At 48.3% G+C, this 16,923-nt stretch overlaps 1 protein-coding gene across 1 annotated transcript; it reads left to right on the plus strand.

Moving 5' to 3' along the window:
* The first annotated feature begins 900 nt into the window (after positions 1–900).
* DRD3 (dopamine receptor D3) lies at positions 901–14,342 on the plus strand. The gene is made up of 7 exons (XM_009289669.2): positions 901–969; positions 2,054–2,345; positions 9,170–9,282; positions 10,537–10,679; positions 11,888–12,084; positions 12,953–13,298; positions 14,137–14,342. The coding sequence occupies exons 1-7, from the start codon at positions 953–955 to the stop codon at positions 14,331–14,333; spliced, it is 1,305 nt and encodes a 434-aa protein (XP_009287944.2). The 5' UTR covers positions 901–952; the 3' UTR covers positions 14,334–14,342.
* Positions 14,343–16,923: the final 2,581 nt, after the last annotated feature.

Here is a 16,923-nt window from a genome sequence, read left to right on the forward strand (position 1 = left end):
TTCCTTGCCGCCGTTCGCTGCCTGGGTGCCCCGGGTGGTGGGTAGCCCGGTACCCTGGTGTCCCGGTGTGCCTGTACCCCCCGTGTCCCGCCACCCCCATATGCAGGTATCCTGGTACCCGGGCACATCAGTATCCCAGTACCCTGATACTCGCCTGGTTTGGCAGCACCCTGGCTGCGGGCAGAGTGAGCAGGGCCAGGGGAGTGTGGGGCAGTCCAGGGCTGGGGGGCCTGGCAGGGAGGGGGGTGGGGAGCTGGGAGAGATCCTGGTAGGGAAGATTGGCCTCTGGGTGAGAGTCGAAAATAGTGCTTTAGGATGTAAGGGGCAGGAGACAGGGCAGGAAACCCACAGGCAAACTGTGTAATGCGGTGCCTTAAGCCTTTTGGTTATATCGTCGGTGATGTTTTGTTCATTCCCTGTTGTGGCTTTGCTTATCAGCTAGGCAGCTCCTTAATGTAGTTTTTTTCCAGCGCTACTGAACTAGCCTTTCATGGCCCCAGACAATACAGATTTCCCAGAGCGGGAGCTGTGCCGGTGCAAGGGACACTGCAAAATAAGTCCTGTCTTTGGGTGGCTGTAGCTGAACTGTTTTATAAGCAAACAGCCCTGGACTCGGCAGCAGCGCTCACGCTATGGGAAATCCTTCAGATCCAGTGGAAGGCTTAACTTCTTTGTCAGGGGCAGGCAGAAGAAAGATAGAGAAGGAGAGACAAGCACAGGCACTTTCAAACAGCACACATGCCGTAAGAGATTGTTTCACCTCTGTCCGGAGGGATCTGTGTTCACGGGACAGGGGGAAGTTTAGTTTTCCATCTCATTCAGCCCTTGTCCTCTCCCAACTACAAACCAGCAGGAGCAAGGGACACCAGTTTTAAGGATTAATATATGCCCAGGGGCTGGAGCAATTTATACCTATTGCACAGCTACTCTTCCAGGAGTGTGTGCATCACAGATGCTGCTGTTCAAGGGGTGAGGTGGAACAAGGAGTAATATTTATACCATCGGCATTGCAACGTTTTCTCCTTGCCTTTCGTACCTGCCATATTGATGACGAGTTCAGCGATGGGAGCACTAACAAAGAAAGAAAAAAATCGGATACAAGCGATTAAATGTCACAGAACAACCCTGGGACAGCAGTCTTTTATATACCTGGAAAAAATCATCCTCCTTCCAAATCAAGGAAGGGTAGGTTCCTAAGCACAATCATGAATCCATTGTAAGAAAAAGAAATGCAGAGTGCCCTGCAAGCATCCTTCCATTATTTCATCCCAAATGGCAAGTTGATTTTGCTCTTCAGCACAGGAAGCACATCTTCTGGCCAGGCATGGAAAACACAGAGCACAGCAGGGATGAAATGGGGGCAGCACTGACAGTCAAGCTTTGGCAAGGCAGGCAGGGCTGAAGCAGAGTGTTATTTGAACAGAAGGCCTGGGACAGAAACACGTTGCAGGAAAAGAGCAGTTCAGTAGGTGGTGCTTACTGCCAGGCAGCCAGGGTTCAAGAGGCTACTTGAGCATTGCAGGTGCAGTCTCTCTGCCAGGCTGCCGAGCACTCGAGTGCATGAAGTTACGGAAGACATTTTTTGACGAGGGAAGGGGGAGGGTACTTCCCAGAAGAAAAGGTACTAGGTCCAAGCTTCTGGGCAAGCCCTAGTTTGGGTAACTGCGTTGGGTCTTCCTCAGCGCTACAAATTGTTGTCTTTCAGACTGTGCTCTTGCCCGGCTTGTACTGTGGTATGACTTTGGTACATCTTAAAACCACTGCCACTTTCCGTACAGCGGCGTTGGTTGGTAAGATGCACCTTTCAGATGCACACAGGAGGTGAAATCTTGCATTCTTCTCTTGGCTTAGATTCAATGAAAAACAAAACAGGCCAAGCAAGACCTTAAGCAAAGTTCTGCCTATATATGAGCAGAAAAAAGACCTCTATAATTGTCTTGAAGTAGGATTCATGAAGGAGGTATGAGAATCATACACTGTTCACAAAAGGTACTGTTCTTCACAGTTATTGTAGAGCTCTGATTTTCAGTCATCTCTTTCTTTCTCTTTGCAGCGGCGTCCCCATGGCCCTCTTCACAAGAACCAGCAGTCATCCTAACACCACCGACCCCATTCCCTGTGGGGCAGACAACACTACAGAGCCTGACCTGCCACACTCACATGCCTATTATGCCCTCTGCTACTGCATCTTGATTTTGGCCATCATCTTTGGGAACGTGCTGGTCTGCTTAGCCGTGCTGAGGGAACGCACCTTGCAAACCACAACAAACTACCTTGTGGTGAGCCTGGCGGTGGCGGACTTGCTGGTGGCTACTTTGGTGATGCCATGGGTGGTGTACCTGGAGGTGAGTACATCTTGGGAAAGATGATTAGCAGAATTTAACCACAGTACAAGTTCACCAGCATTAGTGCACGCTCTCAGGATAGGCCAGCTCGGGTACAGATAAAGTCTATTCACATTTTAACCCCCCAGCAGGTGGGTGGCAGCTCACAGTGTCACAGAGGTGACCCTCATAGGCTGAACACATGCCGGACAAACACACCACAGTCCCACCCGTCAGCAGATAACCTGAGCCTTGCCCTTCCTGGCAGAGCACAGCCTCTTTGAGCTTGAATGGCAGCTGGGCTACAGCCAGTAATGTAGATTGTGGGTTCTGATGTGCTAATACCACTTTCATCTGAGCATCCTTGAAGCTGACTCCATCAGCCAGAAGGGTTGCCAGTGAGCACCACGATGATTCAGGAATGGCGGGGGAGGCAATAAGGTGGAAATACCTTATAAGAACTCACCTTAGAGCCCAGATCAATCCCTACTCCTGCTGGCCAGAAAACAAGCAAGGGCAGTCAAATCCTCATCTCCTGTGGAGTTTAAGAGCCTTAACGCCCATGATGTTAGGTCAGCTCCAAGCAACATTCCCCAAGCAGGCTGACAAAGAGATGAATCTGAAGAACATGCTCCAAAATCTCTGTAAGCCATGTGAGCATTTTCACAATAACTTCCACGGACTCACTCCTGCTGGCCAGAAAACAAGCAAGGGCAGTCATCTCCTGTGGAGTTTAAGAGCCTTAACGCCCATGATGTTAGGTCAGCTCCAAGCAACATTCCCCAAGCAGGCTGACAAAGAGATGAATCTGAAGAACATGCTCCAAAATCTCTGTAAGCCATGTGAGCATTTTCACAATAACTTCCACGGACTCATCAAGCCCTCAGGGTCTTATTCGCCATTTCCCTGATCTTTGCACATCAGCCAGTGTAAAAACGTACTGGCATGACCGTGCACAATGTGGGTAACACCATCCGATATAGGGCAGCAAAGATGGAAACCAAATCCCCCCACACCATGGCAAAATCCTGAATTACTGAAGCCATTCCTGGGGCAAATATTTTTGCTGAAGTAAATACATGAAGGTATGCTACAGCTGACATTTTTATCTGTTCTCTTCAGCATTTTTACACTAATTCACAAAAATTGGTAGGTCTAGAAAACTTAGAGTGAACATCTATCATCAGCCGTAAGCTTTCAGCTGAGCCCTAGTACCCTGTTCTCATGCTAACAGAGACAGAATAAGCCTCTAAGCCATGATCTCGCTGATGCCTCATGCTCTTTCCATAAGGGGCAAGCCAGGATCAGGCTGAAGGGTAGCGTAAATATTCTGTCGGCAGCTGCCCACCTTTGGCTGACCTTTTTCCTGCAAAACAAAGCAGAAGCAGAGAAGGATTTTGACTTGTGCATATGGACTGCGCAGTCCGTGAACAGAAAGTAGGACAAGACAGGACAACACCAGCAAATGCCAGACCTACTATGCGGGTACAAGGTGATTTGATCAAGTAGCCAGGAACTGGCAGTGGCTTATAGCCCTCCTCTGCCACTGGAGTATGTTGAATAGGCAACACAGCTCTAAGCTTTGGCACCCGGCCTAGGCATTTCCCTTGTGTTAATCCAAGCCACTCTCCCAAACTGTGCCCACTGCAGTCTCAGCAAGGCTACAATTAAGAGAAATTAAGGGTTTGCTCTGTGTATAAGCATCATTAATAAGGGCATTGATGGTTAATTATTTATGTATAGCAATGCTGTGGAGTGAAAGAACAAAGAGAGCACCATGATACTGCATGTGTGATCACATTCCTAATGAAGTCAGTAGCAGCATTTAGACTAATCTGTGTGGAGTGGTCCTGGAGCTGGCCTGCAGGATGTGTACAGCTCAGTTGTGTTACATCGAGTGATTAAAAAGCAAGGAATAAGTGTGGGGGGGGAAGCCATCCCAGCAAGACAGAATTAGACTCTGCAATTTGATTGCAACTAAAAAATATTATTAAAAGTCAAATTTTATTTCAGACTGGAATAGTCCATCACCTCAAGTGTATTCCAATCTTTAATGAAACCACAATATGCTTTGCATTAGGAAAGACTTAGCACTCGCTCTTGCTGTGGACAGGGTGGGACTAAGGCATATCTGTGAAGCAGCCTCTGCCCCCATGCAGTACTGTGGTCACGATTTGTGAGCTTGACAGTAGGCCCGTTCCCTAGTTGTGTTTGTAGACCCATTCAAGATTCATTTCCATCTGTGGAGCCTGGGTAATCAAAGTAGCTGATCCAAGAGTCACCCAAACAACAGGGAGAAGAACCCACACACATCCCAGACCCAACCTACTACTCTCAGCATTGCCCAGTATCTCCTAGAGAGCTAGGCTGTAGGACTCCAGCAAGACTAAGATTTAAAAAACAGTCCCAAAAGCCCCGAAGTCATTTAGATATTTGCTGCTGTTTATGGATCAGTGATTCTACCAATGAAGTGGAAATGGCATCATGCTTCAGTACGCTATGGGCCTGGAAATTGCCAAGAAATCATTCAGTCCCCAAAACCGTGTACAATACCTATTCATCTACTGAACGTTTGCCAAACCAGACATCTGAGATCTGGCCATGATTTATGGAGAAGCTAAAGGTGGATGAATACCTCAGATTTAAAAGTCACTTGTGAACTTTGTGCTTTACACTCAATTTTTAGAGCCGTCTGTGGCTTGGACCTTCTCCATGAAATTTGTCATTTTATCAACCATGCAGACCAGAACCGTCTCTTTCTGAGAAGCCTTTTGGGAAGGCTGTGACAGAGCAACAATAGGAACATTTTATAACCTCAAAATCCTCATCTCCACCTAATGAAGTTTCTGGCACAAAAATGCTATTCAGCATTGTGTCTAGCAATCTTCTGGGGTCAACGGGTAGGTCTAATGTAAGAGTACTGCTACCCCAGTTCTTTCCTGACCTCTGATGCTGTGGCTGGTGCAACTATTGAAGCTCACCAAGGTTTCTAAGACAGTGGCATTAGGGTATCCTGCTCACTGGAGTTTGATGTCATTGAATACCATCATGCCTTATTATAGTCATTGTATAAATGGAGGAGGACATGTAGCAGCATGGCCTGGAGCATCCTTCTCAGTCTTCTCACAACATCCGGTTCTACCTCCAAAGGGAAAAAAGCTTCAGAAGATGATTGTCACTGAGGGCCAGTCTGCAGCTCTGTTCAGAGCATGTGAGAGTAACGCTGCCTCCTCTTCTGTGGCTCTCACACCGGAGCAGCGAGACCTACAACTGCTCTTTCAGCTCAAGGAGCTCGCCAGACTACCATCAAAGGGAGGACAGACAACTGAGTTACTGCAGCTCAGCAGTTTACCACTTGTCAGCAGGCCTGACCACATGCATGCTCTTAGTTACTCCTGCCGTGCAAAAACATAAGCGGCCATTTCACAGCTGCAGGGAGCTAACAGCACCTCCAAGAATGCTCTCTTAAACACAAAACGCTTAAGTGAGTATGCTTAGATGCACCACTACTTACATGCCTGTCATCACCTGATGCAACTTCATGTTCATACTTTCCCATTCATGTACTCCTCAATATGGCATCATCATACATATCTGATTTACAGAGATTCTTCTGCTTATTTTTAAGGATTCAGGAGTGTGATGGATTTGCATAAGTTTATGAATGCACAATGATTATTTTTTTTTAAACTGGAAGACTTCCTATAGGGTTGGAAAGTAAAAAATAATAATACCGCAATTTTGTGGATAAAGCAGACTGGTCATCAAGAAAGATGTGGTGAGAACCTGACCTGAATAGTCTATAGGGAGCTTTAGCGTTGTGTTTGACAGAGCCAGGATTTCATCCTGGACTCTATTCCCACTTCTGCCGCACATGCACTGAGTGGTAATGAGAGATTGTATCGGCTCATGTCTCTGTGGTTTGCTCTCATCAGCTGTAAGAGAACAATATTTGACCTTCCACCTCACCCAGGCAGTTGTGAGGATTCATTCAATTAATAGGTGTGATGTGCTTTGAGATTCCTGGACAAAAGACACCAGAGGGATAAAGAACAGGTACCCTGCCAGCAGATGAAAACCAGAAACGCACACTAGCAAGTTCTAGCTGCTGTAGCAAAGATGAGCGGACCAGAGCAACAAAAGGAAGAGCAGAAATAGAACTTTAAAAGTTATGAACAAGGCCTATAATAAAAAGGCTTTTCTTCATTGTTAAATGCTGGAATAAATTCTGGGTTTGCATACCCCACAGGTAAATATTAACTACTTCACCGACTTCAGCAGAGCTACTCTCCATTTTCGAAGTTGTGGCTGGTGGAAGTGAGGATGGGTTTCAAGCACAAACGTTTTGATCTGTCAAGCATCCTCTTAATACAAGCTACAGCTTAGTATGCAGGTGGTGTGATCTGAATGCATCATCCTGAGAGGGTTCACTTCAGAGCCATTCCCACCACCACCTTCTTCAGTTTTAATGGTTCACATTCTTGGGCTTAGCGTTTGAATGTGCTCAGGAACTTGGAAACTCCCTCAGTTAAGTGCTTGTACATCTGCTGGGCTAGTGGCAGCTGGCTTTCATGTGAACACCTGGCACCAGCTCCTGGCGAAGCATTCTTCAGACGCCACAGATCACACAGTCACTGCATTGCATTTTGCCTCAGACTACAGAAACACCCCTTACTGGGTCCCACTGCAAAGGCTTCCAGCATTTATAATTTTTTTTTTATGTTTTGAGGTGGTCAAGCAGATCTCAAAATAGGCAACTAAAGCAAAACCGGTGTGGGGTTGCTTTGAAAACTGAACCTACCTGTTAAGGTCCCTAATTTCAGAGGGACAACCTTCAGTTTGCATGTCTTGTAGCTCACCTAATTGTGCAGAAAAGCTCTAAGGGCTTGGTTTGGAGTTTTTTTCCTTTGCTTGCTTTTTTTAAAAGAAAACAAAGGAGCCCCACATGTACCAGAGAACTGAAGATGAAAGCACAGTTCCCTACTGCATTTTGCAAGCCAATTCCCATTTCTCTCTCCTGTATTCATTCAGAGTCAGGGGGTCTAATGGAAGACTGCCTCGTTCAGTACCTGACTTCTGACACGTAGCAGCTGAGTCCAGCAGAGAACACCCTAAAGACACAGCTCACCTCAGCGAGTTTCTGTGCCCACGTGCGGGAATGCTGGCACAATCAAACCCATTTAAATTTCTCAGGATTATTTCTTAAACAACTCTGAAAACAACTCGCACAGAGTGAATTCTGTATTTATACAAGTGCTTCTCTCTGCAGGGAGCCGCGTCCTTCGCGGGAAGGCATCGACACTTGCTGCAGGGTTGACCCACTGCCGTAGAAGCCAAGCTTACTTGTGGCACCCTCTCCAGCCTGATCTGGGATGGGTATTTTTGAGTGGGTCTTGAAAACCTCCAAGGATGGAGCCTGCACAGACTCGCCAAGCAACCAGCTCCACTGCCTCACTGTCAGAAAGTTTACCTTCATAACCAGTTTGCACCTTTCAACTTATGCCTGTTGTCTCTTGTCCTCCCACCATGCACTGCTGTGAAAAACCTGTCTCCATCTTCTTAGTAACCTGGCTCCAATTTTCTTAATAACCTCCCACTAGGGGGCTGCTGTTAGCCCCCCCCAAAGCCACCTCTTCTCCAGGCTGAACAAGGCCTGTTCCCTTGGCTGCTCCTCACAGGACAAGTGCTCCAGCCCCCAGGGACTGTCATGGTGGCCCGCTGCTGGACGTGCTCCCGTTTATCAATGTTTTTCCTGTACTGGGGCCCCAAAACCAGATGCAGTACTTCAGATGCGGTCTAAATGTAAGCAGAGAGACCAGGAACTAGTGCCAGTTCCTGATAGCTTCCCAGGATCCAGATGAACCAGCAGGATCTACAGGGTTGAAGGCTAAAATCCAGGCTCTCTCCAAGCAAGGACTTTCCTCCCTCTTTCTCTCCTACCCCCCTTTTCCAACCAGCACAGCATTAGATTTGTTTGCTGTACTCATCCAACGGGCTTATCTGTTGGAGGGTAGGCTGTCTCCTTGTTCACCTCCTACAAGGAGTGGGTTCTGAGGCAGTCCACCTCGCTCGGAGTCAGGCTATCATCCCAGCCCCGAGGAAAGCAGTGCCACACAGTGCTTGGAGCATATTGTTGTCAACCGAAAAGGTCACTGTCAAGAACTTGATGGCTGGGCCAAAAAATGCATTTCTCCATCACAAAGGTTGGTCACAGCTAAGCTTTCACGATGACGCACTTCAGATGAAAAATTCAAAACAACCAGAACAAAAGCTCGACATGGTAGCAAACCAAAACCATTTATCCGAATAGCTTGTGAGTTCTCACTCAGATCTAATAATCAAAATCTGTAACTGAGATGAGAATCCAAATAAGGTTTTAGAGAAGCCTTGGGTCTCAGGTCTCTGTTTCATACATACATGCATAAATTTGCAGCACTTTTCCGGCTCACTGCCTGCAAGAGAACTCCAGCCCCTAAGCTGAGAAACACTTTCAGCCCTTAGATTTCTCAGATAATCCTTAATCAAAGGATATATACAGTGATATCAAATTTAAATCAATTTATCGTGCTAGGCTTTAAGGGAAGGGATAGCTGCTCTCTATTTCTTCACCCTGCCTCCCTCTGTAAGAGTAACTAAAGGAATGAAATCAAGGTGTGGCTCCTTCTCCATGATCTACCGCTGTGTTATCTTGCACACAACATAGGTGCCTCAGTTTCCCTCTGCACATCACAGTGAACATGAACTCATCTAGTTGTTGAGATACCTGGAGGAGAGTACCTCCTTATACGTAACTTATCAGGACTCGGTGCGGAACAAGGCTGACAGTTTTGTGGTTGCTGGTGCAGGTGACTGGAGGAGTCTGGACTTTCAGCCGCATCTGTTGCGATATCTTCGTCACCATGGATGTAATGATGTGCACAGCCAGCATTTTAAACCTCTGTGCTATCAGCATTGACAGGTGAGAGCCAACAGCATCCGGGGGATAGTCTGGAGATGGGGGTCAGCCCCGTACCCCAGCGTGGCAGGGACAAGGAAGTGGAGTTTGCACAGGCAGCACTGGTGTCTTCAGGAACACAAACCTCCCTGCAAGTCTATCACTGCCACTACTGCTATTAACATGGCTCTGCCCACCATGTGCTAGAAGATGTCTGCATTTAAGGGCAGAGAGGCAGCTCAGCAGTTTACCAGTTGTCAGCAAGTAGTAGTAAACCACATCACCAGTAGGTAGTAAACCACATCCTCATGCTTTTTGGAGACAGGAACCAGAATTGGTCATCTAATTCCCATTGAGTCTCAAAGAGGGTTTCTCCTTCTGGAGACCTCACTCATGAAGTTTTAATAAACAAAATCCTGCCATATACATAGGGAGGGGTGAAGATTATTGCTGTGTAATCTTCAGCCTTGCCCTGCTTTTCTGCATCTTAAAACTGAGCCTATTATTTTAAGCAGCGCTGAGGGCTGGGAGCCAAGACCTCAGCACACGTGGTGCTGTTAGGACCGAGGAGTGGGGGAAGGAAGAAACACTGCATACTGTACCTTTGTAATATGTGGTTCAAGGGTAATCATACGAAGCAGCTCTCAACGCTGGGTTGGTCCAGTGTTCCCCCATAGGAATCTTTATCCCCGTTTCATTTTGGCTCTGTCTGCAAGGAGCAGCCCCCGGGCTATCCTAAAGACGAGACTCCTGTGCCTTCCAAATCCTAGCCTTGCTGAGCTGCATCCCCTGGGGCACCTTGGCAGCTGAATGCCCTGGACACCCGCCAGTGGGCAATCCTCTGGCTGTCAGCGAGGCTGACACCAGAGTGGGCAGCTGAGGCACAGAGTGTAGCAGGCTGTGGTTGCTCCAGAGACTGCTCTTTCCCAGCAGTGCACATATAACCTTAGAGGCTTGAGGGATGAGGGTTTCCTGGGGTTTCTAGATTCATCTGGCATCCCAAACCTTGTAGCTTCACAATGCCAGAAGTTCCGCAGAGCATTTCTCTGCAGTGCTGCCAACTAACTCTGATTTCCTCTGTTCCTCCCCCCAACGCCCCGCTTACCATTTCTACAAATTGCTGATCCCATCATCTGATCTTCTCTCCTTTCCTCTTCCACTTCTTCACCACATTCACCATCATGTTCCCTATGTGGCCTTCATTTTCCTTTTAAAACCTGGTCCTTTTCCTCCCTCCATTCTTACCTCTCCTCTTTCTGGAGCTGGTTTGGTCTGCAGATACACCGCAGTGGTGAAACCAGTTCAGTACCAGTACAGCACTGGGCAGAGCTCCTGCAGGAGGGTCTCTCTCATGATTGTGATAGTCTGGATGCTGGCGTTTGCAGTGTCGTGCCCTCTCCTCTTTGGTTTCAATACTACAGGTAGGTGATGTCTCGAACAATAGCATGCAGGGAGGGGTTGGAAATGGGGCTGCCCTGTGTACGGCTAGGTCATTTAACGTGGGTCCTGCAGCCTTTCCAAGTTACAGGAAATTTTAGGGAACTGGAAAGCACGCTATGAAAGGTGAGAAAAATCTCCAGTGCTGGAGAGCAGATGTGCTCTTGTCTATAAACTTGCCATTTGATCAGGCAGACACTGACTGTTGCTCTGAGGACAGACCTGCCTGCTTTACTGCCAAATCAATGCCCATCAAAGCATCCAGGTCTACAGATCCCCCCAAACAATCACTCTGTGCACACAGAGCAAACCTCCAGACGTGCAGCACATCCAACACACACACACACACATATCAGACTTACTGCATCTTGCTTATATCAACAGGTCCAGACACACAGTTTTAAATCTGATACAGGACATATTTCTAAACAGCAAGAATTGCATATTGGCACTGCTTGTGAGAAACCTCTTTCCCATCCAACTGGCTGTCTGCTTCCTCACCTAATCCCTTGAGGAAAGCAAACAATTTAGCCTCCTCCTTGGAAGCAGGTTGGTCTTCTCCTTCCCCTCACCTAGGGCAGCCCATTCTCCCTGAAGGCAGAGGGGCAGGGTAGCCTTCCTCCCCCCTGAGCCACAGGCAGAAGTCCTCTGCTCCCCATCCATCCTCTATGCAGTGCTTGAGGCGAGAAGGGGACAGGGGGGTGGGAAGTGCTGCTGTCCCCACTGCCTGGTCCAGACAGATGGGGGTGAAGGCACACCTCTGCATCTAGACAGCTCAGGGGCTGTCAGAGGAGTAGGAGAAAGGACGAAAGGAGAAAGGATCCTCTTCTCAGAGGATCTTTTCTCAAGGATGGGAATAGACATGAGAGAAGAGGGAAAAGGAGAAAGGATCCTCTGAGAAAGGATGGGAATAGACATGAGAGAAGAGGGCAGAGCTGTTGGCCAGAAAAGCAGGCAGATGCACGCTGGGTCATGCTAGATGGCCCTAGGTAGAGTCCATTTTAAGCATCAGTTAGGTGAGTGGGTAGGCCACAGTATAATTTGCAGTAACAGACAGGAGATACTTGCACTCATTAGACTGCCTTTGTCCCCCAGCCACCTTTCAACTTGCTTTGCCAATGCACCAGAGCCTCCATGTACTAAACCAAAGCAGCTCAGCTGCTCCTCTCTCTCTCTCTCTTCTCCTTCCCAGGGGATCCCAGTGTCTGTTCCATATCCAACCCTATTTTCATCATCTACTCCTCTTTGGTGTCCTTCTACCTCCCCTTCATGGTGACCCTGCTGCTCTATGTCCGGATTTACCTCGTGCTAAGACAAAGGCAAAAGAAGCGAACCCTCACCCGGCAGGGCAGCCACAGCGCCAGCGCCAAACCGTGTTATGCATACAAAGTAAGATCCACATGAACGCAGTAGGAGCTGTCAAAAAGGACAGGGCATGCATCATCTTCTCAAAGGGTCAAAGCACAAAATGGAAAGCATAAAGAAGGGACATGGCATGTTTTCATCCCATCCCTCACTCATACACCATGATATTTGAGATGCAGAAGTTCCAGTTAAATCCTTTTCAGCCCTCTAGAAAGAGGATACTCCTTGTGTATCTCTGCCCTCTAGAACCAGGCAACTAGAAAAAAGCACAGCCTACTTCAATATTTCTTCAGAGCAGGGCTTTCTCAGCCATGCAGAAGTCTGGCTAATTTCTTCATTTATTGATTTTTGCTCTATGAAACTTTGTTCTCAGGGCTTCACAGGCTTTAACCTAGATTATTTAGGAAAAAAAAACCCACCTCTTCATCTGACAGACTTAAGAGGTCAAAATGCTCATGGTGCACGGAGCATTTGTTCCACTGACCTTTCTAGATGAAATAGCTGCAACCATGGGAACCAGCACAATGGTTTGAAAGGGATCACCTGGTCACGTATATCCGCTTGTTTTACCCGTTTTCTCACAGTGAAGCTACATTAAAAAAGGGTGGGGATGTTGAGGGGCGCAGGGCCAACACAAAAATACAAGTGAAAGGTTAGCAGAGCAGGTGTTTCAGCTCTTCTTGTTCTCATGCTTCTCCTTGGTGGGATGGAGGCAGAGAGTTGTCCGGTGCTGGTTCACCCCTCTGATAAGCCAAGGTCAGTCCAGAGGATAAGGTGCAAACCTAAGAAGCAAGTGGGGCTAAGGATGACTCCTACAACTTTCCTCGTCATCCTTTGACCCAAGGAGAGGTTTGGGTGGTTCCCAGTTCCTCTGTGGCATCCTCTTTTGCAGGAACACCTGGAGAGAAAAGCTTTGCCAAACAGATGCCAAGGCACCTTTTCCCCCTGTCTCCCACTCAAATGCTCAGGCCAGGAGATGCCTACCAAAAGAAATTTGCTGACTGTCTTCAACCTGCAGCGGTACCGCAGCTTCTGCCATGAGGCATCGCTCACCAAGACACCAGGGACTACACAACACAACAGGCTGGAAGAGAGGAGAAAGAGTATGAAGCCAGGACTGGAGGTACGGAGGCTCAACGATGGCAAAACCATCAGCTCTTTGAAGCTAGCACACCAGCAGCCCCGGATGATCCAGCTTCGGGAGAGGAAGGCTACACAGATGCTAGCTATTGTCCTGGGTGAGTGAGAGCCACTCTGTCTAGTGGGGTGCAAGGGATGATGTTTTGGGACTTGCAAGAGCAAGGAATCTCCTAATACAGTATTGAGATTTAAAAAAATGCAAGCCAGGCCCAGACTTCAGCTGTCACTGCTCCACAAACTCAGGAGAGACAATGGTGGGACATTTAGGGATCTAGGGTAATGCTTTCAAATGTTGAGAGCCAAGTATGTTAGTGTTTTATTTGCTATGTTTTGTTACCCTTTTGTTTTAAATCAGTGGCCAGCAAGCCCTGCTAGAGGGAGGAACAGCTACCACCTTTGCTTTCCCTTTTCCTTTATTTTTTTTATTATTATTATAAAGCTGGAACAATCCTAAGTTTCCATACATGCAGCAGCTCTTAGGTCCAATTACAGAAGGGGAAACTGAGGCAAGGAGCAGCAGAGGAACCAGCTCATAGAGCTGGATAGAGAAGCCAGGAGACTGGTGCCCCAGTCACCTGCCACAGTCACCAGACACACTGCTTCCCCTCGTTATATCAGTAGGAGTGGGGAAATAATGCAGCCCTCATCGTAACTGATTAAAGCAGCTAAGGCAGCAGTCTTTCCCACTTGCTTTTGTCTGTCACCAGGCCACTTCTGTAGCCCCATCCATCCATTCACATAACTGGTTCCAAGGAGCCTGAGCTCTTGCCAAGTCCCTCTGCATCAGGAATAAACATCACCTTCAGCGTTTACCAAATGCAGACATGTGCATGGAAATAGTGAGAGGATGGAGGGAGAGGGCACAGGTGCAGGCCCCTTTCCAAGTAGTTGCTTCTCTAAAGTCATGGATTGTTTTCTCCCTCTCTCTAAACCCAGGGGCATTCATAGTTTGCTGGCTGCCCTTCTTCTTGATTCACATCCTCAACGCCCACTGCCCATCCTGCCACGTGCCCCCAGGGCTTTACAGTGCCAGCACCTGGCTTGGCTACGTGAACAGCGCCCTCAACCCCATCATCTACACAACCTTCAACACCGACTTCCGCAAAGCCTTCCTCAAGATCCTCTGCTGCTGACTGCAGGGCTGGCGCCAGGCTGCACGGGCTGCGGTTTACAGCAGACTCCCGGGCTGGGGACAAGGCGCAGGGCCCTTCCCTCCCTCTTCTTTACACGCTGTGGGGAGTGGTGCGCTCCCTTCGGCTGTGAGCGGTGGCAGTCGGCGTGATGTGGTCATTGCCAACAGCTAGGCACCCTCTTCACCAGAGTGAAGAGCAGGAACATGCCCCACCTGCATGGCTGGCTTCCCACACCGAGCCTCAACGCTCCTGCTTAAGAGAGTACAAGTGCTTCCTACTTCTGGGGAGGGACGGGAAGAAGACACAGAGGCAAACCAGTGAATCCCTCAGCATTGGGCACAGCGGTGCTGAGCGGCAGACCCGGGCGGGCATGCAGTGGAAGATCAGCCACCGCAGCACACCGCTCCTAGGAGCTGCCAGGCTCGCAGAGCACACGGGACCCAAGCAGACAGCATCTCTCATCTCCCCTGCCTACGTGCTGGGAACGCATTTGCCCTCCCACTGCTGGAGCCCCAGCCTGCAGAAGGCACCCAGCTCATGCGCAGCAGTCCTAATAGGAGGGCAGAACGTGACCTCTTTGATAAGGATCCCGATCTCTTCGATCAGGAGCCAAGAGCAAAAATTTGGCAAGGAAACTTAGAAACGGAGCACTGATGGAGAAATGACAACATCCCTGTTGTCTCCATCAAAAGGTTTGCCCATAAAACTGGGTCAGTCTCAGTGCTTGAAAAAATTGCCCCAGCTGCAAATAAAACCTTCCCCTGTGCTGCCAGCTTGTATTTTATTGCTCCTTGCAAGGTAGAGAGGTGGCAACCATCCTTCTGGTAGGTCAGATCGCACGAGAAGTGCAACACTATCACAGTGTCCCGTCTCTTCCTAACCCAAGGACCAGCGATAGATTGGCCACTACTTAACTACCACACACCCAGTCATCTACTGGGGCCACTAAGTAATGAACAAGACCTAGGATAGCTCCAGTCATGCCTGCAATAGATTCAAACCTGTTTTTTCAGCTGGGGCAGGTTGCATGCACCCTGTCTCAAAACTTGTTCATGATGTCTTTGGAACCAATCTCCGTTTGTGCACCTTTCCTCATCAGGACCACTGCTGGATTAAGGGTTTATCCCGTCTGACTGCTGCGGTAACTCCTGTTACAGCCCACGCCTGGGGGAGAGCTGTTTCAGTAACATCCCTCCCAGTAAGAAAGGACATGTGCCTCAGGATCAGACCCAGGACTCTCCCTGGCTCCCCTCGCCGATACACCTGTCAGCACACAGGGCGTCCGTACATCCCAGCTTCCAGGAGCTGGCCAAATACAGCCCCACCACCGTCTCCTTTCCCAGCAGTATTTTACGAAGCCATCTCCAGTAGTTCCTGGGTGAAAACACCAGACAAGCCCTGCCATGCCATGTAAGCTGGTCTCATGTCAGGGCACTCTAATGCTCTCCTCCTTGTATAGACAAACCTGACCTGGGACAGCCTCAACACGTTTCCCTCATTTTTCCCTCCTCGCTGTACCAAATCCGAGGCCCCAGCTCTCACTCCCAAGACTAGGCTTAGCCGTGCTGTTAGCCGCGCTTGTTTGACAGCTTTGGGCGTGTGTGTGCTGTCTCTGCCTGTGTCCATGCCACAGCTCCTTCGTCCGGGAAGGGCTTCCTCTCTTTCCTAATATGAAGCAAAAACCAGTGTCCTCCGCCCCTGGAGCACATAGCAGAGCTCTAGCTTCTTCTTTTGTTTGTCTGGGTTTTGGGAGGAGGACATGCTCGTGGACAGCATGTGTTGTTTGCCTGAGGAGGTGCCCTCCATATTGCATTGTAACTGCATTAATCCAATAAAACACGGATGTTAATGGAAGTTTTGGTACCTTTGTGGTGAACATAGCCCCTCCATAAGCCTTTCTCACCTGTAGCCCTCTTAACACTTTCCCTGTACAAAATGATCATCTGCCTGGACACCCACAAGAGGTCTTTATTATTACTTGCATTTTACTTGCAACTGGGAAAGAAATCAGCAGCTGGTGTAAGCATTTCCAGCAGAAGAATTCCGAAAATATGGTCAATTAGTTTCCCAGCTACGCCAGGCAGGCGTGCGGTAGTTACTCCATCTGCTCAAAGGTGCTGGACAGCACGGGAGGTACTCGGCACACAGGATATTGGGGGTATCAATCGAGTGAATCAACCTGTGGACAGATTCTTGCTCAAGTAATTCTCATTAAGATGCTTCATAACACAGATGACCAGAGACTAGTTTCAGTTGCTTTATATACACAGTTGCCAGAAAGGTGGAAACAAGGAAAAGATCTTCTAAAGGGTGACTAGGTTCATTTCAAGCCCTGGCCTAGCATCTCTCAGGTGTCATGTTCAGTCTGATCTTACTTGAATTCCAACCTGTTCTTCAAGCAGTGATCCCCAAGGCGATTCAGGATAGAGGCAAGGAACAGGAGGTGTAGCAGAAGACCAAGCAGTATTTTGGTACCCACACAGCTATGAGGGATGGGGAAAGTTCTATATCTAAAAATATGGTCCTTTATTTAGTAATTAAGATTTGATCAGATAAAAAAAAAAAAAAAAAAAAAAAAAAAAAAAAAAAA

This window comes from Aptenodytes forsteri, unplaced genomic scaffold, assembly GCF_000699145.1.
Source record: "Aptenodytes forsteri isolate BGI_AS27 unplaced genomic scaffold, ASM69914v1 Scaffold61, whole genome shotgun sequence".
In the NCBI taxonomy this organism is placed as follows: Eukaryota; Metazoa; Chordata; class Aves; order Sphenisciformes; family Spheniscidae; genus Aptenodytes; species Aptenodytes forsteri.